At 44.7% G+C, this 27,989-nt stretch overlaps 2 protein-coding genes across 4 annotated transcripts in view; one reads left to right on the top strand and one right to left on the bottom strand.

The window, feature by feature from the left end:
- LOC126251924 (ankyrin repeat and BTB/POZ domain-containing protein 2) overlaps window positions 1-27,989 on the top strand; it is a 671,398-nt gene that overhangs the window by 242,169 nt on the left and 401,240 nt on the right. The window lies entirely within an intron of this gene.
- LOC126251926 (uncharacterized) lies at window positions 5,601-27,112 on the bottom strand. Its single transcript, XM_049952677.1, has 2 exons — window positions 26,841-27,112; window positions 5,601-6,474 (listed from the first exon to the last, which is right to left on the bottom strand). Exons 1-2 carry the CDS (start codon window positions 27,031-27,033, stop codon window positions 5,687-5,689), a joined length of 981 nt encoding a protein of 326 aa, XP_049808634.1. The 5' UTR covers window positions 27,034-27,112; the 3' UTR covers window positions 5,601-5,686.

Here is a 27,989-nt window from a genome sequence, read left to right on the forward strand (position 1 = left end):
TAATTAATGTGCAGGTTTGAAATAATATTTGTATTTTTCATAAGTTTGTCGGTAAAAGTGTTTTTCATAGTTTCACAGTTTCTGTCGTCCCTCCCCTGCCTCCCCCCCCCCCTTTTCATAATTGTTGAGCCAGCTTTGCATTTTATGTTACAACTACAGTACTAATGAAGTGTAACTGCCAGTTTTATAACAATGTGTGCTATAATAAGCAGCTGGCTACAACATTTCAAACTGTAACATATCTAGGGACAATGTGTTTCATTTGAGCTAAACAGCATAAAGAAGTGAATGCTCCTTGAGAAAACAAATAGTAATCAGAACAGAGAAAATAAGTATCGGAAAACCATTTCAATGACAGTATTTTCCAATAATGAAACTGATAAAAGAATCTCATGTCCATGTTAATAGTGCTCCACCATCAGTAATCCATTGCATGTGCGACCATTAGTGGTCCTACCTCAATATGCAAGTAGTAAGTGTTACTGAAGGCCAGTTGTTGCCAAAACGTTTAATGTTACTTCTGTACTGTTCACGTCAAATCACTGGTACATTGCTGCTATCTGCTATCCCATTTAGGAAACATAATTTCAGTGTCAAGTAACATAAATACCAATAGTTAAATTTCTTTATGAACAGCGCAAATACTTGGTATAAATTTGTATAATTAGGCTGGCGACAGTTTTCTTTTACGTAATTGCAGTTTACTTATAGGTAACAGAACCTTGGTTCGAATCCCGCTTGTTCTGCTCTTGCTTCCTTTCAGTATAATTCTTTCGAGAAACGAGCCTCTCACAGATGTAAAATTAACGGGTATTGCTAATTTAATAACAGCCGGTAGCGTTATACTGTCTTAGCTAAATATGAAGTAATTCCACCACAACTGTTACATTTAGTACCGTATTACAATCAAAAGGAAAAGGTATAAGGGGTCGCCAATTAATTACGTGAGTTCAAACTGGTGGAGGGTTCAGCAAAATCTTACCAAATTTCATTTAAAGGGGAGGGGGGGGAGGCTGTGAAAATTTCACGTCAACTACACTCATGTTCATAAATTAAGGATAATGCTGATACATGGTGAAACAACGCTCCGCTCTTGTGGGCGGTTTGCGGGTTTAAATAACCTCGGGGTATGACCATGCGGTGCATTTGACCTGCGGTCGTCGCACGGTGGCGCTGGCAGCAGTCCATATACGCAGAGGTGTGTTGGTGCATGTCAGAGTACGGTGCAGCGAGTAGGTGTGCAGACGTTTTTAGACGTGCTAATGGTGACTGTGTGTTGAAAATGGCTCAAAGAACACATATTGATGACGTTATGAGGGATAGAATACTAGGACAACTGGAGGCTGGTCAAACACAGCAGATCATAGCACGGGCCCCCCGTGTGCCACAAAGTGTGATCTCAAGATTATGGCAATGATTACAGCAGACAGGGAACGTGTCCAGACGCTACAGTACGGGACGTCCACAGTGTACAACACCACAAGAAGACCGATATCTCACCATCAGTGCCCGCAGACGGCTACGAAGTACTGCGGGTAACCTTGCTCGGGACCTTACCGCAGCCACTGGAACAGTTGTCTCTAGACACACAGTCTACAGACGACTGAACAGACATGATTTATTCTCCCGGAGACCTGTAAGGTGCATTCCACTGACCCCTGATCACAGGAGAGCCCTGTGTCAAGAACATAGTACATGCTCTTTGGAACAGTGTTCCCAGGTTATGTTCACGGACGAGTGCAGGTATAGTCTGAACAGTGATTCTCGCCGGGTTTTCATCTGGTGTGAACCAGGAACCAGATACCAACCCCTTAATATCCTTGAAAGGGACCCGTATGGAGGTCTTTGATAGAGGAACTGTAACAGGTCAGGTGTATCGGGACGTCATTTTGCACCAGTATGTCCGCCTTTTCAGGGGTGCAGTGGGTCCCACCTTCCTCCTGATGGATGATAACGCACGGCTCCACCGAGCTACCATCGTGGAGCAGTACCTTGATACAGAAGGTATCAGGCGAATGGAATGGCCTGCCTGTTCTCCATACCTAAACCCTATCGAGCACGTCTGGGGTGCTCTCGGTCGACGTGTAGCTGCTCGTCTTCAAACCCTACGGCACTTCAGGAGCTCCGACAGGCACTGGCGCAAGAATGGGAGGTTGTACCCCAGCAGCTGCTCGACCACCTGATCCAGAGTATGCCAACCCGTTGTGCGGCCTGTGTACGTGTGCATGGTGATCATGTCCCATATTGATGTCGGGGTACATGCGCAGGAAACAAAAAAATGGTTCAAATGGCTCTGAGCACTATGGGACTCAACTGCTGAGGTCATAAGTCCCCTAGAACTTAGAACTACTTAAACCTAACTAACCTAAGGACAACACACACATCCATGCCCGAGGCAGGATTCGAACCTGCGACCGTAGCGGTCGCGCGGTTCCAGACTGTAGCGCCAGAACCGCTCGGCCACCAGCGGCCGGCGCGCAGGAAACAGTGGCGTTTTGTAGCAGATGTGTTTCGGGACGGTTTTCTCAACTTATCACCATTACTGTGGACTTACAGATCTGTGTCGTGTGTGTTCCCTATGTGCCTATACTATTAGCGCCAGTTATGTGTAGTGCCATGTTGTGTGGCAGCACATTCTGCAATTATCCTTAATTTATGAGCATGAGTGTATTTAATTCAAAGAATATATGTCGTTATAAAAGATAACGTCTTGTTTTATACACTGTCCAGTCATATTAATGTGACCACCAGTCAAACGCCTGAATAACCACCTTTTACAGCACGAGACAAACAGGACGAGAGTCAACGAGGTTCTGGAAGGTGCGGACAGGGACGTGGAGCGTTCCCAACTCCAACGCTGTGGCCAGCTGCTCCGGGTTTCTCGGCTGACGATCAATGGGACGAACAGCTCGATCGTCGTGGTCCCACAGAGCCTCGACAGGGTTTAAATACGGGAAATATGGTGGCCAGGAGAGTACAGTAAACAAATCGTGCTCTTCGAACCACGCACATACACTGTGACACATTGTACTGTTCTGTTGGTATACGCCATCGTGGCAAGGAAAACAAGCATGTAGGGGTGGACATGGTCGCCAGGGATAGAAGCATATTTGAGTTGATCCATTGTGTTTTCCAGAATGTCGAGATTATCCAGGGAGTGCCACGAAAACATTCCCCAGACTGTGACGCTCCCTCCTGTTTGCAAGGTGTTTGCTTTTAGATCTTTCAAGACGTACACGTCATCTGTCCTATGGAGCATAAAACGTGATTCATCTGAAAAGGCCATCTGTGGCCACTCTGAGGACGTCCATTTGCGGTATTGGAGAGCAAATTCCAGCCTTCGTTGCCGATAAATAGCAGTCAGGACGAGTGCACGAACCAGGCTGCTGCGGAGGCCCATACGCAGCAACGTTCACTGAACAGTCGTTGAAGAGACAGTGTTGGTAGCCCCTTGGTTAATCTGAGCAGTCAGTTGCTCAACTATTGCACGTGTGTTCGCCCGTACACCTCTCCGCAGCTGTCGTTGGCTTCTGTATCTGTGGCTTGTGGTGAACCACAGTTGCCTCGGCGCCAGATTTGGATAGCGCCATTTTGCCATGCTCGGCATACTTTAACCACAGCGGCATGCAAACAGTGCACAAACTTAGCCATTTTGGAAAGGCTTCCCTTGACCCAAAAGCCAATGATCATGCCCTTTTGGACGTCAGAAAAGTCGCTGCGTTCTGCATTACGATGATGACGGTACTATTTTTCACATCCTCCACGATGGGCTTTACGAGGATTGTCCAGAAAGTAAGTTCCGATCGGTCGCGAAATCGAAACCACAGTAAAAACCAGAAACGTTTTATTTGAAACAGTTAGGTACACCTTCCACCTACTTCTCTACATAGTCGCCGCTCCAACTTTGAGTTTTGTCGTTGTGTTGTATCAACTTTCCAGTATCCTCGTAATAGAAAGCAGCCGCCTGTGCTTCCGACCAGTTATCTCCACTGGTCTGCAGCTCGTTGTCTGTGGAAAAATTTTGTCTTCATAGCCAGCAGTTCTTGTGAGCAGAGATGTGACTCAGGGGAAGCCAGTTACGGACTGTATTGTGGGTGATCAAACACTTCTCATCGGAAACGCAACAGGAGCGTCTTCATTGCCCCTGCAGTGTGCGGCCGAGAATTGGCATGAAGAAGGAACTGCTCGAAAAAAATGGCTCTGAGCACTATGGAACTTAACTTCTGAGGTCTTCAGTCCACTAGAACTTAGAACTACTTAAACCTAACTACCCTAAGGACATCACACACACCAATGCCCGAGGCAGGATTCGAACCTGCGACCGTAGCGGTCGCGCGGTTCCAGACTGTAGCGCCTAGAACCGCTCGGCCAGCCCGGCCGGCGGAACTGCTCGACTGTTGTGTTATATGAGCTGCATGACACGGGCGAAATCTCTAACCAGGCACTCATACTGGGCGGGAGACGCTATTCCCTAAGAACGACGCGACACGATCGACGGGCATACTAGAGACACTGCCCAACACATCTGTGCAAAGCTTTACCTGGTTTTCTCAGTGGTTTCCATTTCGCGACCGATCGGAACTTACTTTCTGGACAATCCTCGGAAATACCTCCACTGCTATTGCTGCCACTTTCCGTATCTGATTGGTTATTGCATGCTGACGTCGAACTTTGACGTTGCTCACATTAATGTTACGGCAGCGTGTATAACTGATAACAAGCATGGCCAGTATTAAAGTGCCCATCAGTCTTTATGGCCTCTCTGAACTGAACTGAAAACTTTACACCCATGCTTGTCCCGGATTCACCATTTTGAAACAAGTGCCGCACAAGTGTCATTTGGGGAGGTGTCTGAAATCACTCGGCGTCAGTTAGTGAGTCTATCGTGATATTCTGCAACGCATATGAAGTCGATGTTAATGTGTTCAACACGAATGTGTGTCAAACCTTTTACATTGCCTCTGTTAAGCGCATGCCAACAAGTCGAGACACACGCCTGAGCAAGAAATTAATCGTTTCTGGAAAGAAGCTAAACTGAAGTTCACCGACAAGAATTCTCTTAGAATGTATATAAATCAAGAGACTGAAAAGCACCGTAATCATACTGTTCAAAGGAAGGTACAAACATTGTTGTCTTTCCTGTGCAAAGTAATAAGAGAAGTTTCGAGACATTTAATGAATGTAATATACCAGTAAGAGGTCAGTTCTTTAACGAACCGTCAAAACGGGTGTATTGTATTCGTAGAGCATTGTCTCTGGCTGACTGTCCAAATTCTACTCAGAGTTGGCATGTTTAAAATAAATTGTTTTTAATCACTTGTTAAAAGCACTAACACAGTTTATAAATAAAACATGGTTTTTAATAATGTGTTTTAATTAGTCTTAAAACAAGTAAAAAATTAAATTTTACTTATTTTTATCCGACTAGGGTAAGCCTCAAGTGGGATGGAGGGAGGGGAGAGGGTACACCACATCTCGCCAAGGGGGCAGGGAGGCCAAAAGAAAAGATGTCACATAGTTAGTGGACTCCCCCTAAGGATAAAAACGAACGAACTGAATTTTCATTCCTTTATTAACATAACAAGAAAGTACATGCGACAGTTTGTTTCTTACAAACTACTTGAAACGAAGCTAGGAAAATAATACAAATGCAAGTAGTGAAGGAAATAAACTAACTCATTTCAGCTCAATTGGAATGTTCTGAAAATGCTGATAATTCAGTATCTGTTGGTGATGCAACGCGGTCTTGCGAAACCGCAGCCGACTGTTTGGTTGCGGACGCGCTTCTTTTAGGATGATGCTGTTGAGACGGCATCTGTCCTAACTGAGGAGCTGCTGGTTGGTTGTAAAAATTCCCAAACGTATGTAGCAATGGAAAGTATCCCGGACTTCCTGGATGCACCGGTACATGTTGCAAAGGTGATTGGTAAGGCGCATAAAAACCGTGAATTGTCTGTGATTTTGAGATTCGGATGCGCTGAAGTAGCCGTAAGGCCTCCACACGGAACTCCAGTTTTTGATCCGTATCAAAACTTCGAAGAGTGGGCAACAAGGAATCGAGGAATGATTTGTCTTCGTCCTCAGTAGAGGGGCCACGAGCAGCAGTACTATCCAGAAAGTTCGCATCAGGGTCAGGTTTGATACTTCCGTTTATTTTCCTCCGTGTAGCTGCTGAGCCCACCGAGGGCTGGTCGGGTGTTAATGGGTCATCTGATGCTATTTGATTATCCGTGTTGTCTTCTGTCAGGGATAATTCCAAAGCCTGCTCCACGTACTCCATACCGTCTTCCTGCAGACTTGGAACTGGGTCCGGAATTGAATCCCTTGATTCTAAAACTGGATCCAAAAAACCCAGTTGGTCGGCATAAACATATTTAAATCTTTTTAATGCTACCGAACCAGGTTTCCTCACTTTCTTTGTGTATTTGCGGTAGTAGTCTCTGATATTACGCCATTTTTGTTGAGCCTTCTGGCCTGAAAAAGTAAAGAAAAGAGTCGGTAAATTAACATCAAAAATAAAATATTTAACACGACAAAACTTTTAACAGAAAATATTATTGTACCTACAAAATTTCTCAGATTGTTGAGATGTTATACGAGTATTCGCTATAGGGGATCCTTGGTCTCCGATAAGGCGTTAGAGTAATAATGTAATTATGATTTATTTCATTTGTTACTTCAGTTACCATTGCTTTTGTGAAAATATCTTCACCACAATGAAAAAACCTGTAATACGCCATCACCATACCTAACATGAAAGCATCTGTTTTATCGTAGATGCTTTTGTTGTTTGTTGTTTTTATTTTATTTTATTTTATTTTAAGTCTGGAAACTGATTTGATGCAGATTATCACGCTGATTTATCCTCTAAAAGCCTCTTTATCTCTGCGACCTACGTCCACTTGAATTTGCTTTCTGTGATCTCCGCCTCTACAATATTTATCGCCCCCCTTTCCCATCCCCTACCTCCATTACCGCACTTCCATCTGGTACGCGAAAGTACTGGGACATGGTTGCTCGGTATGTCAAGAGCTCAACATTGCGTCGGTCATCCGTTGCATTCAGTTAGTCTATACATTAAGTGCATGTCGGTCAGTTCTTCATCAGAACACCTATCCGTATTGCTGTGTATCACTGTTAACGTACAAGCAACACTACGGTAAAACATACCCGAACAGAACCTAGCAGTACTTCAGAGCGAGAAGTCAAATAAGCATTACCGTTGTCAACAGCACGCACCGTGAGTGAATGGAACAACTTTTGTTTCCGAATAAGACACACAACGCACACCGTCTACATTTGCCCTGTTGTGCGGAGGTTTTCTTGCAATACAGTTACAAAGATAAATGTGTGCAAAAAATCAAACAAAATTCAGTTACTCTGCAACAGCCCACCAGAGACCAGTGATCACTTACGGTAACATGGAACGTATCGCTGAAAAATCTCCGAAATTTCGTCGGTGAAGTTTTGATCGGATAGTTACGGACAAAGCACTGTGTCGAGCAATGTGATGCTGCTTGTATGGCAAATTTGGCTTGATTTGACCGACGAGGCGTGTAAGGATGCAGCAAGTGGAATTCGAAACAATATGCAGAGTGGAAATGTCAAATGTTCTAGTAAGTGCCAAATCTCGGATTTATCATAAGAATAAAAAAATAGTATTTCTTTTTGTGCGTGGCTATTTGTATTCAGAAAAATTGAGAAAATTTAGAATTATTCTACTCACCTCATCATTGTAAAAAACAAGGAGACAGATTAGTAAATAAGTACACTGTCATGTCACATTAGTTGACCACCTGTCAAAAGCCTGAATAACAACCTTTTGGAGTGCGGACCGCTGTGAGACAAGCGGGAAAAGAATGATTAAGGTTCTAGAAGCTATCGACAGGGATGTGGAGCTAAGCTGACTGCAGTGCCATGGTGAGCTGCGCTAGGTTTCTCGGTTGAGGATCGATGACGCGAACTGCCCCATCGAGGTTGTCCCACTGATTCTGGACTAGGTTTAAATCCGGTGAGTTTGGTGGCTAGGGGAGTCCGGTAAACACATCCTGGTGCTCTTCGAACGACGCACGTTCACTGCGAACTGTGTGATACGTGGCATTGTCCTGCTGGTAGACGCCTCCGTGCCGGCCAGGGTGGCCGTGCGGTTCTAGTCGCTACAGTCTGGAACCGCGTGACCGCTACGGTCGCAGGTTCGAATCCTGCCTCGGGCATGGATGTGTGTGATGTCCTTAGGTTAGTTAGGTTTAAGTAGTTCTAAGTTCTAGGGGACTGATGACCTTAAAAGTTAAGTCCCATAGTGCTCAGAGCCATTTCAACCAGACGCGTCCGTGACTAGGAAAAATAAACTGCATCTGGCAGTGGAAATGCTCCCAACAAAAGATGAATACTTGTGTGTCCCCCAGAATAACGAAAACATTCCCGAGACCGTAACGGTCCCCCCTCCGGCCTGGACCTTTGCGACTATTGTTGCAGGGAGTTTTCTTTCAGACGTTTCACGCCGTACACACTAACAGCCATCTGTCCGATGGAGCAGAAAACTTAGTGGACGTCCAGCAGCCGTTCACCCCTGTCACCTATATGAAGATGGTATCTGTTCTTTCGGACTTGTCCGAAAGAACAGATACCATCTTCATGCAGTTAAGGCTAACCGGCCACTGACCTTCTTCTTCAATGCTGGATGCACACGCATTGCCCAAACTCTTACGGGACTCCGTAAGATTGTCTGCCGCGAATAATGAGTGTAATGGGCAGGGGCACCACGAATGTAGTGTGTGGACATTAAGTTGGGAATGTGGGTCTCACACGGAGCGTGCAAGGGATAAATCCCTGCAGTCGCACTATCCTCTGTGCCCTCGGTAGCTGGTTAGCACACTGGACTCGCATTCGGGAGGACGACGGTTCAATCCCGCGTCCGGCCATCCTGATTTAGGTTTTCCGTGATTTCCCTGGAGAGCCAGGCAAATGCTGGGATGGTTACTTTGAAAGGGCACGGTCGACTTCCTTCCCTAATCCGATGAGACCGATGATCTCGCTGTTTGGTCTCTTCCCCCAAACAACTCAACCCAACCCTCGGTAGCTCAGAGGGATAGAGCGTCTGCCATGTAAGCAGGTGATCCCGGGTTCGAGTCCCGGTCGGGGCACACATTTTCAACTGTCCCCGTTGATGTATATCAACTCCTGTCGACAGCTTAGGGTCTTGATTTAATTCCTGTCACATATGTCCTGTGATGCATCATAGTTGCCTCGGCGCAAGTTTTGGATAGCCCTTTTTGCCATGCACGATATGGTTTAACCACGACGGCACGCGAACAGTTAACAAACTTAGCCATTTCGGAAATGTTTCCTCTCTTGGCCCGAAAGCCAACAATCATGCTCTTTTGGACGTCAGATAAATCGCTACGTTTCCGCATTACAACTATTGTACAGTTTTCCGTTGTCCAGCGACACGCTTTATATTGTCGTCATTGCCAGTGCTTCCAGCTGCCGTCTATGATCGATTATTGGACATAGATTTCGAACGTAGGCGGCGCTCATATTAATGAGACTGGACCGCGTAATTTGTTGAGAACGTTCCAGGTGCCGTACCGGGAAACTGGATCTGTGTGCCAATAAGGAAGTTTTGTTTCAAGCGGCAGTAATACTGAGGCACAATATTTTATTTGTGATAATACAAGTACAGAAATACGGCAATAATGTTTTAACTAGCTGAACTGCTGTCAACAGAACCCACTTCTCACATCTTTTAAATTTTTTTCACGAGAATAACAAAACTAATTTCAAGAAAAAGTCTCTCGGCACTGAAATCTTCATCTTTCACAACTCCATCCTTGGAATCAAATATTGCGAAGTGTACTATAGAACTCCCTGTGCTGTTAAGGAAATTGGCATTGATATGAAACGATCGTATGGCGTTGTTGGCAGGGAGTCCCCATGCGGGGGGAGCCGGCCGTCAGTTTGTGGTTAGTTCCTATGGGACCAAACTGCTGAGGTCATCGGTCCCTAGGCTTACACACTACTTAATCTAACTTAAACCAACTTACGCGAAGGACAACACACACACCCATGCCCGAGGGAGGACTCGAACCTCCGATGGGGGGAGCCGCGCAAACCGTCGCAAGGCGCCCTAGACCGCACGGGCTATCCCGCGCGGTTCGCTGTTAAGGAAGCAATGGCAGGTCTTTCTGTTTTGCAACCGATAAGCATGATTGATCTTTCAGATGAAGCACGGCATGGCATACATCGGCCATGACCTTTACTCTGTTGGATATACACAGATATTTTTCCATTCTTCTGTTTCAGTGCAAAGGTTACTAATAGTTGTTTGAGAGGCATTAGTAAGAGACACTGATATAACTACGTTTGCATATCTTACACGTCTGCATTGACATCAGTGTTCCAGAAGCTTCTTTAAAAATCAGAACAATCGTTTGCATGCACTGGAATTAAACGAAATGGGTATTGACTGTAAGTGCAGATACTTTTATTGGTGAATGAAGACAGTGTAATACATCAGCATTTACTCCATTTGCAGATTAATAATTATAGCTATTAAGAGTAGAATGTTTTTAGGTTGGTTACTACCTCCAAGTACACGTTGCAAGAGCAAGCCATTAATGTTTATTTTCCCCTGGGCAGCAGGTGAGGTATGCAAGCGTGGACGCAAAACGGTTAGTCTGTACTGACAGCCATAATCCACTTAGTGCTGCAATTATGACCGTGCAGAAAACATCAGATAGTATATTACGTGACGTGTTTGCGGGAATACTATTAGACACAGAGAAAAAAACAAGTAACACGTGTAAGTAGGCTGTTTAGGTTTTTTTATTGGTAACGCCACCTCTGTATGAAAATCACTGGCTGTGCTGTGTGCAGCCTGTGGCTGTTTTGCATTGTTGTAATACTCGCCATTGTAGTGTTAGGCAGCTGGCTGTGAACAGCGCGTAGCGTTGCGCAGTTGGAGGTGAGCCGCCAGCAGTGGTGGATATGGGGAGAGAGATGGCGGACTTTGGAAATTTGTAAGATATACAATGATCTGTTATGTATATTATGAGTTTTCAACATTATTAAGGTAAATACATTGTTTGTTCTCTATTAAAATATTTCATTTGCTAACTATGCCTATCAGTAGTTAGTGCCTTCAATAGTTTGAATCTTTTATTTAGCTGCCAGTAGTGGCGCTCGCTGTATTGCAGTAGTTCGAGTAACCAAGATTTTTGTGAGGTAAGTGATTTGTGAAAGGTATAGTTTAATGTTAGTCAGGGCCATTCTTTTGTAGGGAATTTTGAAAGTCAGATTGCGTTGCGCTAAAAATATTGTGTGTCAGTTAAAGCACAGTCGTGGATAATTGTTAAAAAGGGGACGTTTCACACGCTAAAGTGGGTACATATTAAGGTACCAAAGACCACAGTATCTGCGCTTAATACCCTTAATACCTTGTATAAGGTTAAAGAATACATATGGGAGAAACAGTTTGCATAAAGGTTTAAATGCCCTGCTATCGTCGTTGAAACTGATTCCGAGAAGGAAAACAAAAACGCACATTTTAGCAACAGTGCACACCACACATTTTATTCCTTACATTCGGTTTTAACAGGAAATCTGTACTTTTTTTAAAAGACTTTTAGAGCATCTGACAAAATCTTACGTAAATCGGTCAAGAAGTTTTCGAGCTTTTTGCCAACACCGTTTCCCTATTATTTATTATATACTGTATAATGTATACGAGTATAGCCTATGCCTGTCTAAACGTTTATTAGGGTAATAAGTAAAAATTTGAAGTAAATCTATCAATAATTTTTCGAGATTTTTGCTATCAACGTTTCGTGGGTATAAAACGCCTTCACGGCAGGCGTCCAACCTATCTTTGCTCTGTACAGTCGGAGTTCAGAATGTCATTGCTATTAACATCTGGTTTCAGTCACCTTTTCTGCCCCTATACTATGTGGAAATTGTTGCTTTTATAAGAGGGATGAGCTCTCGGATCTTACCATGGATGCTCCTACAGCTACGTAGCACTATACTCACATTCCTTTTTCCGATGTACGATGACAAATGCTTTTCTGTGTGATTATTGGAGCTGCTGTTCTTCGCTCTCTGAAGTCAGAACATTTATCGGGCCTGTGGATTCATTTCTGTGCCCTAAATCCCCTACATTTGCACGCCACTCATAATGCACACCTAACCTATTAAGAGAGATCCTGCAAATCTGTAACTTAAAGCGGCGGTCGACAAATCTGCAACCAAGTTCGTTACAGGGAAAACAGGAAACGTTAATGAGCATTTTTAGTAAATTTTTTAATTACGTTGTCCTTGTTTGCTTACTAGTTGTGATCTGTCTGAAATATTCTTACCGACTACAAGCATCTATCTATCTACATGACTACTCTGCAATTCACATTTAAGTGCTTGGCAGAGGGTTCATCGAACCACAATCATACTATCTCTCTACCATTCCACTCCCGAAAAGCGCGCGGGAAAAACGAAAACCTAAACCTTTCTGTTCGAGCTCTGATTTCTCTTATTTTATTTAGATGATCATTCCTACCTATGTAGGTTGGGCTCAAGAAAATATTTTCGCATTCGGAAGAGAAAGTTGGTGACTGAAATTTCGTAAATAGATCTCGCCGCGAGGAAAAACGTCTTTGCTGTAATGACTTCCATCCCAATTCGCGTATCATATCTGCCACACTCTCTCCCCTACTACGTGATAATACAAAACGAGTTGCCCTTTTTCGCACCCTTTCGATGTCCTCCGTCAATCCCACCTGGTAAGGATCCCACACCGCGCAGCAATAGTCTAACAGAGGACGAACGAGTGTAGTGTAAGCTGTCTCTTTGGTGGACTTGTTGCATCTTCTAAGTGTCCTGCCAATGAAACGCAACCTTTGGCTCGCCTTCCCCACAATATTATCTATGTGGTCTTTCCAACTGAAGTTGTTCGTAATTTTAACACCCAGGTACTTAGTTGAATTGACAGCCTTGAGAAATGTACTATTTATCGAATTCCAACGGATTTCTTTTGGAACTCATGTGCACTGTAACTATTCACAAGATATGTCATTGATAGGAGTTGGGGGAATCGCGTGCCTTCCGTGATAGGGCCGTAACGCAATTTCTGTTCGTGTACACTGCAAATGTCTACTGTATTTTTTGTTAGGAAAGTTGAAAAAAGGAAAGTGAGTAACTTGGGGTCACACTCATCTACAATAAGGATAGGAAAAGTGACGCTCAAAACTGCTTCCAGTATCTCTTACATACTCTGAACATCTGATGAAGAATCATATTCTGAGCTCATACGTAATGAGATATTTCTAACAAAAACATGCCAATCAGCAGGGATTCAAAAATATTTGTCATGTGAAACCCAACTCGCAGTTTTCTCACATGACTTCTTGCGGAATATAAATCAAGGTAGTCAGATAGATGCCGTATTTGTCGACTGCAGGAAAGCATTCAACGCAATACCACACCAACAATTATCAACGAAATTACGGTGATATAGGGTAACAATCGGAATTTGTAACTGTATTGAGGATTTTATGGTAGGGAAGATGCAGCATGTTACATTTGATGGAAAGTTTGTGGACAGATGTAGAAGTAACTAGTAGCAGTAACTTCAAGCGTGCCTCAGGGTATTGTATTGGAGCATTGCTATAAATGTTGTATATTAATGAGCTGGCAGACAATATTAATAATAATTTAAGACGTTTTATACATGATGCAGTTATCTAGGAGGGACGATCCAGCTCACTGGACAAAAAATTACTCATCCCTAGAGAAATCATTACAAGCGTCGTTTAACACCACGTAATTCCGCCCTGGACTCTATAGCTACCTGGATTCGATTAGGAAATGAGTCAACAACGTTGTACAAATACGTCATATCCAGGCTAAGCCGCTCGCAGAGGATTTAATTGCGTAGTTCCACGAAATTGCGGCGATGCCGATGTCGATGTTTTCATCGCTGTTCCAACATGCCCACAGATTTTCTATGAAGCTCAAATCAAGTGATTTTACAGGCCATTCGAGTTGTAATAGGGTGGGGCAATGTTCAGAAAAGCTGTCTCACATTCTTCCAGCGCGACGGAGTTTGCTGTCGTCGTCTTGGAAAATAGCGGCATCAGTAGCATATTCGTCATGCAAATGTTGACTGAAAGGCAGCACCTGATCATCATGCAGAAGGTTTAGGTAACTATGCTGGTTCATGATAGTGGTCACCTCAATGTGTGGGCCCAATTCATGATAAGAACCCCTTCTCCCCCCCCCCCCCCCCCAAAACACCACAAAGCCATATCCGGCTTGCAGCTGACCTTGCACACATTCAGGATGAAATGCTTCGTTTGCTCCTCGGTGCACTCGACGAGCGTCACTTGAATGTAAGTAAAAACGTGATTCGTCAGACAACATTACGTTCCGCCAGTCAGCTAACGTCCGCTTGCGACGATTTCTGGTCCACAGGAGACGTGCAGCTTTATGTGCCTGTGTGAACGATGCCCTGTTGTTAGGCGACCGACTTCAAATCTTTATTGCGTGCAGTTCCCGTCGCAATTTTCTCTTGCTAACAGGCTGGGATGGGCCTCTATTCACTGTCTGCAGCAATTCCTGTCGGGTTGGGAAGCTATTTTGATTCACAAGCCGTGAAACGCATCTCTGGTCCCTCCTAGTCAGCATCTCTTTCCGATAACAATTCGAACCTCGTACTGCTTATAGACACGTGAACAGTCTGCCGTGAAACAGCAACAAATCCAGCAACTTCACGCACCTTATGGCTATGGGACGGCCAAACACAATTGCCTATTTTTGCTACTGTCACGTCCTTACATTTACCCACGTTGACGTACAATGTCCGCATGAAACATAAATGTCGCACTGATCGCTACTTTCGTATGCTCACGTAGAGGCGACTGAACACGTGATTCGATCACTGCGACATCTGTAAAGGGTTAATGACGCATCTGCGCGTACGGACTGGGGAGACTAAAAGTTCTGTCCGCTGAGCTTGTGTAGTACTTTGGCTTAACCGTAGATGGCAGGACGATCACTAGAAGTGTAATCCATGTCCATTGCATCCCATTTTCCCAACTGATGTCATTACGTGAGCGAACAACATGGAGTGTGGTCATCAAGAACAGCGCCTGATGACGTGATTTCTGGGGAAGGAGGGTGTAAACACTGCAGATATCCATAGGCGATTCGTGACAGTGTGTGTACCGTTACCAGAAGTTCCCTTGCACGAGTCTGAAAACCACGGTCGCCATCGCTGGAATGGGATTCCAGGTACCGCCACATGCATTCTATTCTCCTGACTTGGCTACTTCCAATCACCATCTAATCAGGGATACGAAGAAACCTCTGCGCAGACATAGTATCGCAGACTTCCAGGAGCTACTAGCAGCTGTCCTGCGGTGGATGCTCCAGATTGTTGTTTGAGGAGGGCGTACAGAAGGTAAAGGGGCTGAGTCAGGAGAATATGGTGGGCGTGGCAGTTCCTGGAACGCCATTTCAGCGATGGCAGCCGTGGTTTTCCGAATAGTGTGTGACCGTGCACACTCTCCACACACACTGCCACCAATCGTCTGTTAATATCTGCATTGTTTAGCCGGCCAAGGTGGCCGAGCGGTTCTAGGCGCTACAGTTTGGAGCCGCGCGACCACTACGGTCGCAGGTTCGAATCCTGCCTCCGGCATTGATGTGTGTGATGTCCTTAGGTTAGTTAGGTTTAAGTAGTTCTAAGTTCTAGGAGAGTGATGACCTTAGAAGTTAAGTCCCATAGTCCACAGAGCCATTTTTTGCATTGTTTACACCCTCCTTCCACGGAAGCCACATCGTCCAGCAGTGAACCTGATGATCAAACTCCATGTCCGCTCACGTAATGACAGCAGTTGAGAAAATGGGCTGTACTGTGCAGGGATATCACTTCTAGTGATAATTATCCTGCAATCTCCAGTTAGGCCAAAGTACTACACACTTGCAACTGTAATGACGAGTCAAATGGTGCACTATGAATGTTGGGAAAATATGAAGTGTAAATGATTAAGGAATGGCCCTTGTACACTGAGGTAAAAAAAAGTAGATTTCAAAGTGGTGCACAGTCACTCATCTCTTGCAAGTAACTGGGTGTAACAATTTGTAGGAATATGAATAGGTATGATCCCATAAGCTGACAAGGAAACTTCACCAACTGGACCTCATATTTTAAGGAGAAAAAAGATATGAGCCCCATCAATCAGACCCGCCCGAAAATTTGGGCCATAATTCTGATAATACGCAGTTATGACCTTCTGAAAGTACAGCTTTTGAACTTAGGCGCAGCGTTCGTTTATCACTCACTTTGCCCCACTACAGTCGCCTAACGCCCGAGCGCGATGTGTTACACAGTGGAGCGAGTAAGGAGTTTGCCATTGGTAACACGCATTCGCCAATGTGTCAGACTGTCCTGTTCCTAACTTGCTTTGGACATTTTTATGTTGCGATACACAAATGGAGTGTAAATGAATCAACCGAATTAGTACGTCATTAAAAAAGCAGCGCAGCACTATTTAATTATTAAAATTGCTCGTTTGCGCTACTTTCTTTGGATTTTGAAAATGACACTGTTAAAATTAGGTACATTTGCAGGAGATGCGCTGTTCTTCAACGTGATTGGTATGATTAAAATGTAATTCGGAAATCGTTAAGTTCATTTTATAATAATTCTTCAGTTGCTTAGGTTTACACATTTTGAGTTTGAAGCGTTTACGGGGTGAGTCGCGTAAGACGTAACACCCCCTTTATTCCGGGGGCGATTGCACGTATCGGAATGCGGTTTTCGGCGAATCATAGCGGACTATGGGACACATACGTTGGTAATGCAAAATAATCACAACGTTTATATTGACTGAGATAATGAGGCAAGTACATGTTTTTTAAATGGGACGCTGTACTTTTTTTACCATCATTCGAGCGCTCTGGAAAAGACGCGTATAGTGATGTAACGCATGTTGCTATTGTGATTCAAACTTTGCTTAAAAGACGCTGGGAAATATTGTACGATTGAAGGTCGAGGCGGTCTGAAGCGGCTGCAGACTGTAAACACGCCTCGCGCGACCGCAAAGCAGGCCGCGTCGTACAACTAGCAGGTCGTGCGACGTTGAACCAGTAGGACGTGCGTCTCCTATCCACACGTAGTTGCTTCTGGAACATTACGTCCAGATATGTACACAAATCAGGAGAAGTTAGACATGTTGCTTCTGTATGGCGAATGTCGTACGAATGCTGTCGAAACCGTACGGCGGTACAGGGATATGTATCCTGATCGTCTGTGTCCTACTCGCCAGGCCATTGCAAGAATGATTACTACGCTAGTGCCAACAGGCAGCTTTAACAGCAAACAAAGAAGGAGGAGGAAGACTGCGACCGACAGAGACCACGAAGAGGCTGTTCCGGCCATGACGTTTATCGATCCTCATTGTGGCACGAGACGTATTGCCGCAGAATGTGGGGTCAGCCAGACGAGTGTCATGCGCGTTCTGCACCGGCATAAGTTCCGCCCGTATCACCTTTCACTCCATTAGGCACTCGAAGGACGCGATTTCGAACGTCGTATGGAATTTTGTCGGTTTGCTCTGCGACGCCTGCGAGATGATAATACATTCTTCAAACGTGGATTCTTCACCGGCGAAACAACATTCACTAATCACGGGAATATAAATTTACGTAACATGCAGCTGAGGACCCACATTGGCTGCGTCAGGTACAGCACCAAAGGCCATGGCGCGTCAACGTGTGGTGCGGCATTGTAGGAAATTACATCGTAGGACCTTATTTCATTACAGGAGTATTAAATGGAAATAAGTATGAAGACTTTCTTAGGAACGTTCTACCCGTTCTGCTAAAGGAGATACCACTCAATGAGCGTGTGGTTCCAACACGACGGCTGCCCAGTCAAATATTGAACGAGACATTTCCTGACCGCCGGATTGGACGGAATGCTGCAGTACAGTGGCCTGCCAAGTCCCCCGATTTGACTCCACTTGATTTCTTTTTGTGGGTAACACTGAAAGATGCAGTCTACCGCGAAGCCCCAACAACGCCAGATGACATGCGCCGCCGAATCGTCACAGCTTGCTCCGCCATATCATCCACTGACCTTTCATTTGTTACCCATTCTCTTGAACGTCGATTACAGATGTGTCTTACAGTCGGGGGTAAACTGTTTTAGTACATGCTTAAGTAAAATACAACGCCACGTTTTGTTAAGAACACTATGAATTGTGAATGTTATCAGTAGGTACCAATGTATTAATAAACGATATGTGTCAATGACCAGTAACATCCTTGAAGTATAAATGTAACGTGTGATGACAATTTGTATACCATGTAGGTTGTCCTTCTGTCGTATTGTTTGGTGGGAGGTGGTCAGGGTATGAATGAATAAAATGATTATCTTATCAAATGTGTATTCCCTCTAATTATAATGTCCAATACTATCTGTGGTAACAGTAGTTTCACTGCAGACACTTTGTTACCCCACAGACACACTCAGGCGTCACCCGGAGAAGAGTTTCCCATGACGCATCCATCAATGACATTATCAGCGGCTTATTGTACGTCAGGTGTGACATGTAAGCAGGAAGGGGGCAAAGCTTAAATGAGAAACTGCGTGACAAAGCGGTTGCAATGTCCACACAATAACTATTCATTTCAGCTTGGAATGTCCATGCACTTGGCATAGTTCTCCTAATCCCGTTTTGATATGCAATTAGCTGGCATGTGCCACAGTTAAATACGAAACGCGACTTGCCACCCTTGTACCTATGGCGTATCGTGAAGAGGGCGGATAAGAGTTTACCTACGTAGCGTAGGTTGTGCTGCATAGAGCACGGCAACTCGGTCTGCGGGTCGCGTGTTTACAGTCTGCAGCCGCTTCCGACCGCCTCGACCTTCAGTCGTACAATATTTCCCAGCGTCTTTTAAGCAAAGTTTGAATCACAATAGCAACATGCGTTACATCACTATACGCGTCTTTTCCAGAGCGCTCGAATGATGGTAAAAAAAGTATAGCGTCTCATTTTAAAAAAACATGTACTTGCCTCATTATCTCGGTCAATATAAACGTTGTGATTATTGTGCATGTGCCGGCCGAAGTGGCCGTGCGGTTAAAGGCGCTGCAGTCTGGAACCGCAAGACCGCTACGGTCGCAGGTTCGAATCCTGCCTCGGGCATGGATGTTTGTGATGTACTTAGGTTACTTAGGTTTAACTAATTCTAAGTTCTAGGGGACTAATGACCTCAGCAGTTGAGTCCCATAGTGCTCAGAGCCATTTTATTGTGCATGTACCAAAGTATGTGCCCCATAGTCGGCTATGATTCGCCGAACACCGCTTGTCGATACGTGCAATCGCCCCGCCGGCCGGAGTGGACGAGCAGTTCTAGGCGCTTCAGTCTGGAACCGCAAGACCGCTACGGTCGCAGGTTCGAATCCTGCCTCGGGCTTGGATGTGTGTGATGTCGTTAGGTTCAAGTAGTTCTAAGTTCTAGGGGACTGATGACCTCAAATGTTAAGTCCCATAGTGCTCAGAGCCATTTGCACCAATTTTTTTTTTTTTTTTTTTTTTTGCAATCGCCCCAGAATAATGGGGGTGTTACGTCTTACGCGACTCATCCTGTATGTAGCTACAGAATATGAGTACAAGAATACTGTTAAAATAATATTGGACGTATACAGGGTGTTACAAAAAGGTACGGCCAAACTTTCAGGAAACATTCCTCACACACAAAGAAAGAAAATATGTTATGTGGACATGTGTCCGGAAACGCTTACTTTCCATGTTAGAGCTCATTTTATTACTTCTCTTCGAATCACATTTATCATGGAATGGAAACACACAGCAACACAACGTACCAGCGTGACTTCAAACACTTTGTTACAGGAAATGTTCAAAATGTCCTCCGTTAGCGAGGATACATGCATCCACCCTCCGTCGCATGGAATCCCTCATGCGCTGATGCAGCCCTGGAGAATGGCGTATTGTATCACAGCCGTCCACAATACGAGCACCAAGAGTCTCTACATTTGGTACCGGGGTTGCGTAGACAAGAGCTTTCAAATGCCCCCATAAATGAAAGTCAAGAGGGTTGAGGTCAGGAGAGCGTGGAGGCCATGGAATTGGTCCGCCTCTACCAATCCATCGGTCACCGAATCTGTTGTTGAGAAGCGTACGAACACTTCGACTGAAATGTGCAGGAGCTCCATAGTGCACGAACCACATGTTGTGTCGTACTTGTGAAGGCACATGTTCTAGAAGCACAGGTAGAGTATCCCGTATGAAATCATGATAACGTGCTCCATTGAGCGTAGGTGGAAGAACATGGGGCCCAATCAAGACATCATCAACAATGCCTGCTCAAATGTTTACAGAAAATCTGTGTTGATGACGTGATTTCACAATTGCGTCAGCCCACTCATGTTGATTGTGAAAATTTACAATTTGATCACGTTGGAATGAAGCCTCATCCGTAAAGAGAACATTTGCACTGACACATTGTTGGATGAATCATTCGCAGAAGTATACCCGTGGAGGCCAATCAGCTGCTGATAGTGCCGGCACACGCTGTACATTGTACGGAAACAACTGGTTCTCCCGTAGCACTCTCCATACAGTGATGTGGTCAAAGTTACCTTGTACAGCAGCAACTTCTTTGACGCTGACATTAGGTTTATCGTCGTTATCGTCAACTGCTCGAAGAATTGCCTCGTCTATTGCAGGTGTCCTCGTCGTTCTAGGTCTTCCCCAGTCGAGAGTCATAGGCTGGAATGTTCCGTGCTCCCTAAGACGCCGATCAATTGCTTCGAACGTCTTCGTGTCGGGACACCTTCGTTTTGGAAATCTGTCGCGATGCAAACGTACCGCGCCACGGCTATTGCCCCGTGCTAATCCATACATCAAATGGGCATCTGCCAACTCCGCATTTGTAAACATTGCACTGACTGCAAAACCACGTTCGTGATGAGCACTAACCTGTTGATGCTACGTACTGATGTGCTTGATGCTAGTACTGTAGAGCAATGAGTCGCATGTCAACACAGGCACCGAAGTCAACATTACCTTCCTTCAATTGGGCCAATTGGCGGTGAATCGGGGAAGTACAGTACATACTGACGAAACTAAAATGAGCTCTAACATGGAAATTAAGCGTTTCCCGACACATCTTTTCTTTATTTGTGTGTGAGGAATGTTTCCTGAAAGTTTGGCCGCACCTTTTTGTAACACCCTATATATTTACAAATGATTGAAGCGATTTCACAGCACTACAATAACTTTATTATTTGAGATATTTTCACAATGCTTTGCACACACATACAAAAACTCAAAAAGTTTTTTTAGGCATTCACAAATGCTCGATATGTGCCCCTTTAGTGATTTGGCAGACATCAAGCCGATAATCAAGTTCCTCCCACACTCGGCGCAGCATGTTCCCATCAATGAGTTCGAAAGCATCGTTGATGCGAGCTCGCAGTTCTGGCACGTTTCTTGGTAGAGGAGGTTTAAACACTGAATCTTTCACATAACCCCACAGAAAGAAATCGCATGGGGTTAAGTCGGGAGAGCGTGGAGGCTATGACATGAATTACTGATCATGATCTCCAGCACGACCGATCCATCTTTTTTCCAATCTCCTGTTTAAGAAATGCCGCACATCATGATGGAAGTGCGGTGGAGCACCATCCTGTTGAAAAATGAAGTCGGCGCTGTAGGTCTCCAGTTGTGGCATGAGCCAATTTTCCAGCATGTCCAGATACACGTGTCCTGTAACGTTTTTTTCGCAGAAGAAAAAGGGGCCGTAAACTTTACCGTGACATTGCACAAAACACGTTAGCTTTTGGTGAATTGCGAATTTGCTGCACGAATGCGTGAGGATTCTCTACCGCCCAGATTCGCACATTGTGTCTGTTCACCATTAAGAAAAAATGTTGCTTCATCACTGAAAACAAGTTTCGCACTGAACGCATCCTCTTCCATGAGCTGTTGCAACCGCGCCGAAAATTCAGAGCGTTTGACTTTGTCATCGGGTGTCAGGGCTTGTAGCAATCGTAAACGGTAAGGCTTCTGCTTTAGCCTTTTCCGTAAGATTTTCCAAACCGTCGGCTGTGGTACGTTTAGCTCCCTGCTTGCTTTATTCGTCGACTTCTGCGGGCTACGCGTGAAACTTGCCCGCACGCGTTCAACCGTTTCTTCACTCACTGCAGGCCGACCCGTTGATTTCCCCTTACAGAGGAATCCAGAAGCTTTAAACTGCGCGTACCATCGCCGAATGGAGTTAGCAGTTGGTGGATCTTTGTTGAACTTCGTCCTGAAGTGTCGTTGCACTGTTATGACTGACTGATGTGAGCGCATTTCAAGCACGACATACGCTTTCTCGGCTCCTGTCGCCATTTTGTCTCACTGCGCTCTCGAACGCTCTGGCGGCAGAAACCTGAAGTGCGGCTTCAGCCAAACAAAACTTTATGAGTTTTTCTACGTATCTGTAGTGTGTCGTGACCATATGTCAATGAATGGAGCTACAGTGAATTTATGAAATCGCTTCAATCATTTGTAATAGCCCTGTATATATAACAGTTCAGTGTTTAAAAGGTAAAAAACACCACGCTTCAGGTTTCCATGGCAACCAATAGAATTTGAGGTCTAACAAGGAAATTAAGCTTTTCCAGACACATGTCCACATAACATCTTTTCTTTATTTGTGTATGAAGAATGTTTCCTGAAAGTTTGGCCGTACCTTTTTGTAAAAGCTTAGACAACAGTTGTACACTGTAGTCATTCAAAAGTGCACAAAGTATTAACGTAAAATCATTCTTGAGGATGATTTAATGAAATCCTCGAATGTCTAATTACTTTCCCTTTCTATGTATTGATTAGACAGTTAACGAAGCGCATTCGTAACTTTTAGAATTGTCTATGAGACATACAAAAATAATTCACAAGGCCACAGTTCCTTGCAAAGACGCGAAAATTAACTATGGCGTTCTAGTATAACTACATTCTTCGCTTCCTGGAAGAGAGTGTAAATAAAAGCAACAGCTGGTCATAATAGTGCTCAACCGTTGAAATATATTAAGGCATGTCTGTGAGCACTGTGAACATGATTTTAAAATGCGTTTTCTGTTTCATAGTTACCTACAACTGTAACCAAATCTAATCAGACTGATTTGGAACATAATCGAACCAAAATTCAGCAAGACACTGTAATGGTTCAAATGGCTCTAAGCACTATGGGACTTAACTTCTGAGGTCATCAGTCCCCTAGAACTTAGAACTACTTAAACCTAACTAACTTAAGGACATCACACACATCCATACCCGAGGCAGGATTCGAACCTGCGACCGTATCAGTAGCGCGGTTCCGGACTGAAGCGCCTAGAACCGCTCGGACACAACGGCCGGCAAGACATTGTAATATTCCTGGCTTTAAAACCATCGTATTCAGCTACAAGAAGCTCTTAGAGCAGTTTATCGTCAGACAGACCGCTAAAACGTGGTCCTTTTCCGCGCTTGGCTGCTGTGCTCGGAAGTAGCGCGCCAAAATGATAAACTTCTGTTATTAATATTAGAAAACTAAACACTAAATTTACTTGTCTTTCATATAAAAGTATCTCTAATAACAGGCATCATTCCATTATTTCAAGAGGGTTAATTACTCGCAGAATAATAAACAATTGTTAAACGTAAAGGCAGGCGAAGCACCTCGGAGACCTTCGGGCCGCGCCTAACTTGAATGGCGAGCGAGCTGCTGGCTCGGATCAGAGCTCTACCGCCAGTCGCCGATGACAGAGATGTCTGTCGCGCTCGGTATTGATTAAGAACTTGATTGGTAATCTCTGATTTTTTGAGATGTAACTGAGTACTAGTTTGACAGTAATTACGCTAACACGAAGTTCATTTTTCTTGTTTATTCTCTGAGAAAATATGAAGGATGGAAATTATTTCTGATTTATTAAGTGGACTATAATTGTGCAGTTTCTGATATTCTGCTAATAAAAACCGAGTGGCATCCCGTAGAAACAAACGAATTCAAAAATTAATTATTTATACAGTACCAGTTCTTCGCTAACAGTTTGTTACAGCCTCAAGATAACGGATTCACGACCTATGTGCTGTTTCCTGCGCATGGGACAACAACTATAGAAGAATGCAAGTTGGTGAACGTTACTGAGAACTTCAGCATTCCACTCAGGGCGGTGGAAGCAACTAGGCACCTCGCGTGTACTGCAGCCTTAGTACAAATGACGTCAATAACACGTCATGTATGGTAACACACAAGAGGTAATGATGCACGGAAGTTTTTCAGGGAAGGGTTGTATCAGACACACGTTAATCCCTTTCGCTATCTCTCTCTCTCTCTCTCTCTTTCTCTGTCTCTCTTTCACTTGCCCTATTATTTCTATTAATCTTGGGTTGAAAATTACTAAGAGGGAGACATAAATTTAAAGAAGCAATTGTAGACGGCAGGGCGAAAGCGTGTGCGCACGTTGAAAACACTAAACATTTAACATCTTCGTGCTTTAATGCAGCGCGAGCTAGAAAACGCAGTAATACAGGCTGGACATGGAAGCAGTGACGATGAGAGTCACCCAAACTCTGTCTATGTTTCAGCTTCCAGATGAGAGATGCGATACGGCAGATGGTGCAGAATCTGGCAGTTGAACCTGAACGAAAGTATATGTCGCGTACAGGCTAAGAAATCCACTACTGTTTCACTGCAACAATTCACTGGAAACAGTGAAGTATCTAAAAGTAACCATTCGGAGCGACCCAAACTCGAAGGGCCACTGAAACCAAACTGTAGGAAAAGCCGATGCCAGCCCCAGATTCATTGGGAGAATCTGAGGGAAAAGTAATTAATCAACGAAAGAGGAGGTGCACAACAACATTGTTCGACCGATTGTTGAATATTGCTTATCTGTATGCGATCTTCACCAAGTTGGTTTAGTAGGCGAGAAAGAGAAGATCCGACTAAGAGCAGCGCGTTTAGTCACGAGACAGTTTAGTAAGTCCTAGGACGTAATGGAGACTCTTAACAAATCTGTGTAAGACGCTACAAGAATAGCGTTTCGCAGCGGGGAGAGGTTTCCTGTTGAAATTTCGAGAGCATACGTGCCATGAAGAGGTTGACAATAGACTACTTTCTCCCAAAATGTGTCTCGTGAAACGCCCAAGACGAGAAAACTGGAAAAATTTGGACTCTTACGGAGGTTTACCAATAATTCCTTCTGTTCGCGTGCCATTCGCACATGGAAAAGGAAAGGAGGAATCACTTGTACCAAACGTACCGTCCCCCACGCACGGTATAATCTAGAAATAAAGGGAGATAGTGGTACATCTCATGGAACTGCAATTTAACCTTTAAGATACACCATACGTTTTACTACTATGTATAGCAATCAGTAAGAAGCCATATGGGTAGCAATAAGTTAGTTAATTCGAATTCCAGGTATGCGATGTGTTCGCTTGTTTTTCCAACGTCAATAATCGGAGTGTACTTGCAGTGCCACCTCCCTTAGCCGTGACGCAATGTCTTGGCAACACACACACACACACACACACACACACACACACAGGCAACCTCGCACCCCAGCGCTATGAAGTTATTTGAGACAATTGTTGCCGGTTCTTGGTGCAGGAACTAAGACTAACATGAACGTAACATACGGTGCATAAACTGGATACACGACTGACAGCTAGCCCATATAAACAGTTTTAGCAGCTAAATACGTGGGAATATGCGACCGGAGCGATTTAAAGTAAAACGATATAAATGGTGTTGCAGCAGGAACAGTTGCTCGAGACTCAGTGGAAGAATTTGAAGGAAATGTGTAATTCAGCTATGAAGGGGGTAGCTCGTAACACTCTCGTTCAGCCAATTCTTGAGCATTCCTCGTGAGTCTGGAATCCTAACCAGGCATTTCTTCCTGCCACATGCTACACCACGCGAAAAGACGTTATACGAAGCCTTACTGCAGCAGTCCTTCCCACGCAGCTTCTGCGAATGGAACAAGAATGGGAATACATCATAAGTGTACATGCAGTACAGTACCTTGCACCATACACCGTAATGTAGCTTGATGAATATACTGCGTGCTAATTATTAAAGTGCAGCTACTCACAGAGATCCAGTGCGGGCTGAAATTATCATATGACAGGGAAACTTGGTAAATATTCTAATGCGTAAATGCGGAACCGATTTATGCTGGAAAACGATTATTTCCAATTTTAGCCCCAGGTGTAAATCTGTCCGTATATAGCATCTCATCGGCGTCTTTTATTGGAGAAATTGTGTAAGCGGCGGTTAATAATAACATAAACATTATCCCTATCTCATTTGGTTGACCTTTCCCGCCCAGGCCCTGTTCCTAATCCTTTACATATATTTCTATGTGCCTTTCTTGCATTCGCAGCGCCAGATTTGCGCCTGGTGGCTAAAATTGGAACTAATGTTTTCCCTGTTAAATCGGTTCCGCACTAGCACATTAGCATAGCTACAAAGTTTCGCTGCCATACGATAATTACAGCCAACTCTGGACCTCTGCGAGTAGGTGCATTTTAACTATAACCACTCGGTAGATATTTTCGTACACGTGTCGGATTCGATCGAATCCCAGCGTATTAATTCGACCCTGAGCTGCATTTGCGTTACTTCGTGCTACTAAAGAAACGAGGTAGGTTTCTCAAAACTCGCCACTGGTGACACTTCTCAGATTTAAAAACAGAGAGTGAAATATCTTTGTCTAGAATAAACCTAGCAACACTGATTCCGACGAGGCCGTAACGAATAACAAACAGATGAAAAACAACACTTACCAACGGATTTCCTTTCAGTCCTCGTATGCTCTTTGAAATCCGGAAATAATTCGCAACAAATATCGCGCCATGCTGCGTCTTTCTTGTTTCTGTCCTTATAGTCTTCGATCCGTATGTCCCAAATGCAGGCCCTCTTTTCCACCGCCAAAATTAAAATCTCGCCCTCTATTCTCTCTATGTCGAGGGGACACATGGTGTCCTCGTACGGTAGTGCCGGCGATAAGAGAGGTTATGTAGTTGACCAGCGCCTGCGCCCAGCCGACCCCTCTCCGCCCAACTGCCGCAGCGGCCACGGCAGCTGCGCACGGCATGGCGCTGTTGCCGCGCGTTTTCCGCTCCGCCGTGAGCGCCGTGGCCGGCGGGCGGCGACGTTCCGCAGCCGCGGGCTCCCCTTCCCCCTCCCCCTACGACGCCGCCCCCTGTGACCGCACTTCCCCACCCTGGCTAACTGCCGCATCGACTCCCAGCGCCCTAGCAGTGCGTCGACTCACCGCGTAGCTGCAGTTCCGCAGACATTCCGTTCGACAGAGCGAGGTGGCGCAGTGGCTAGCACACTCGACTCGCATTCGGGAGGACGACGGTTCAATTCCGCGTCCGGCCATCCTGATTTAGGTTTTCCGTCTATCTATCTATCTGTATCCGAATCCCGCTCCAGCTACTGCCGGCTCTGGGTTCTGATGAGTCCTCTCCATTTTGGCTCGGTCCTCCCACCACTTTTCTTCCTCCTCTTGCTGCCAGGTCACACCTCTCCTTTCTACAGATATTCTCACTCCCATTTTCCACCGTGTTCTTGGACGCCCTCTAGGTCTTTTCCCATCCATCTTTAGTTCTTCCAAAATTTTGGGGAGTCTCTGCCCATGCATCCTCTTAACGTGCCCATACCATCTTAATCTCTTTCTTTCAATTTCTTCTCTCATACTTTCTTGTTTGAGGTCCTTTCTAATCTCTACATTCCTTACTCTGTCCATTCTTGTTTTTCCCTTAACTGCTCTGAGAAATTTCATTTCCCCTGCTTGCAGTCTGCTCCAGTCCCTTTCTGTCACTGTCCATGTTTCTCCACCATAGGTGACAATAGGGATGTAATAATTCTTATACATAAGGAGTTTTGCTCTTTCTGAAACTTCTTTATTCCAAATCAGGTGTTTTATT

This window comes from Schistocerca nitens, chromosome 4 (assembly GCF_023898315.1).
Source record: "Schistocerca nitens isolate TAMUIC-IGC-003100 chromosome 4, iqSchNite1.1, whole genome shotgun sequence".
Classification (NCBI taxonomy): domain Eukaryota; kingdom Metazoa; phylum Arthropoda; class Insecta; order Orthoptera; family Acrididae; genus Schistocerca; species Schistocerca nitens.

Bases quoted from the DNA above. Each gene is read 5' to 3' on its own strand.
- LOC126251926 (XM_049952677.1), bottom strand. From the start codon at position 27,033: ATGTGTCCCCTCGACATAGAGAGAATAGAGGGCGAGATTTTAATTTTG. The intron at 6,475-26,840 runs GTAAGTGTTGTT...TTACTTTTTCAG, and splicing joins GACTGAAAGGAAATCCGTTG to GCCAGAAGGCTCAACAAAAA.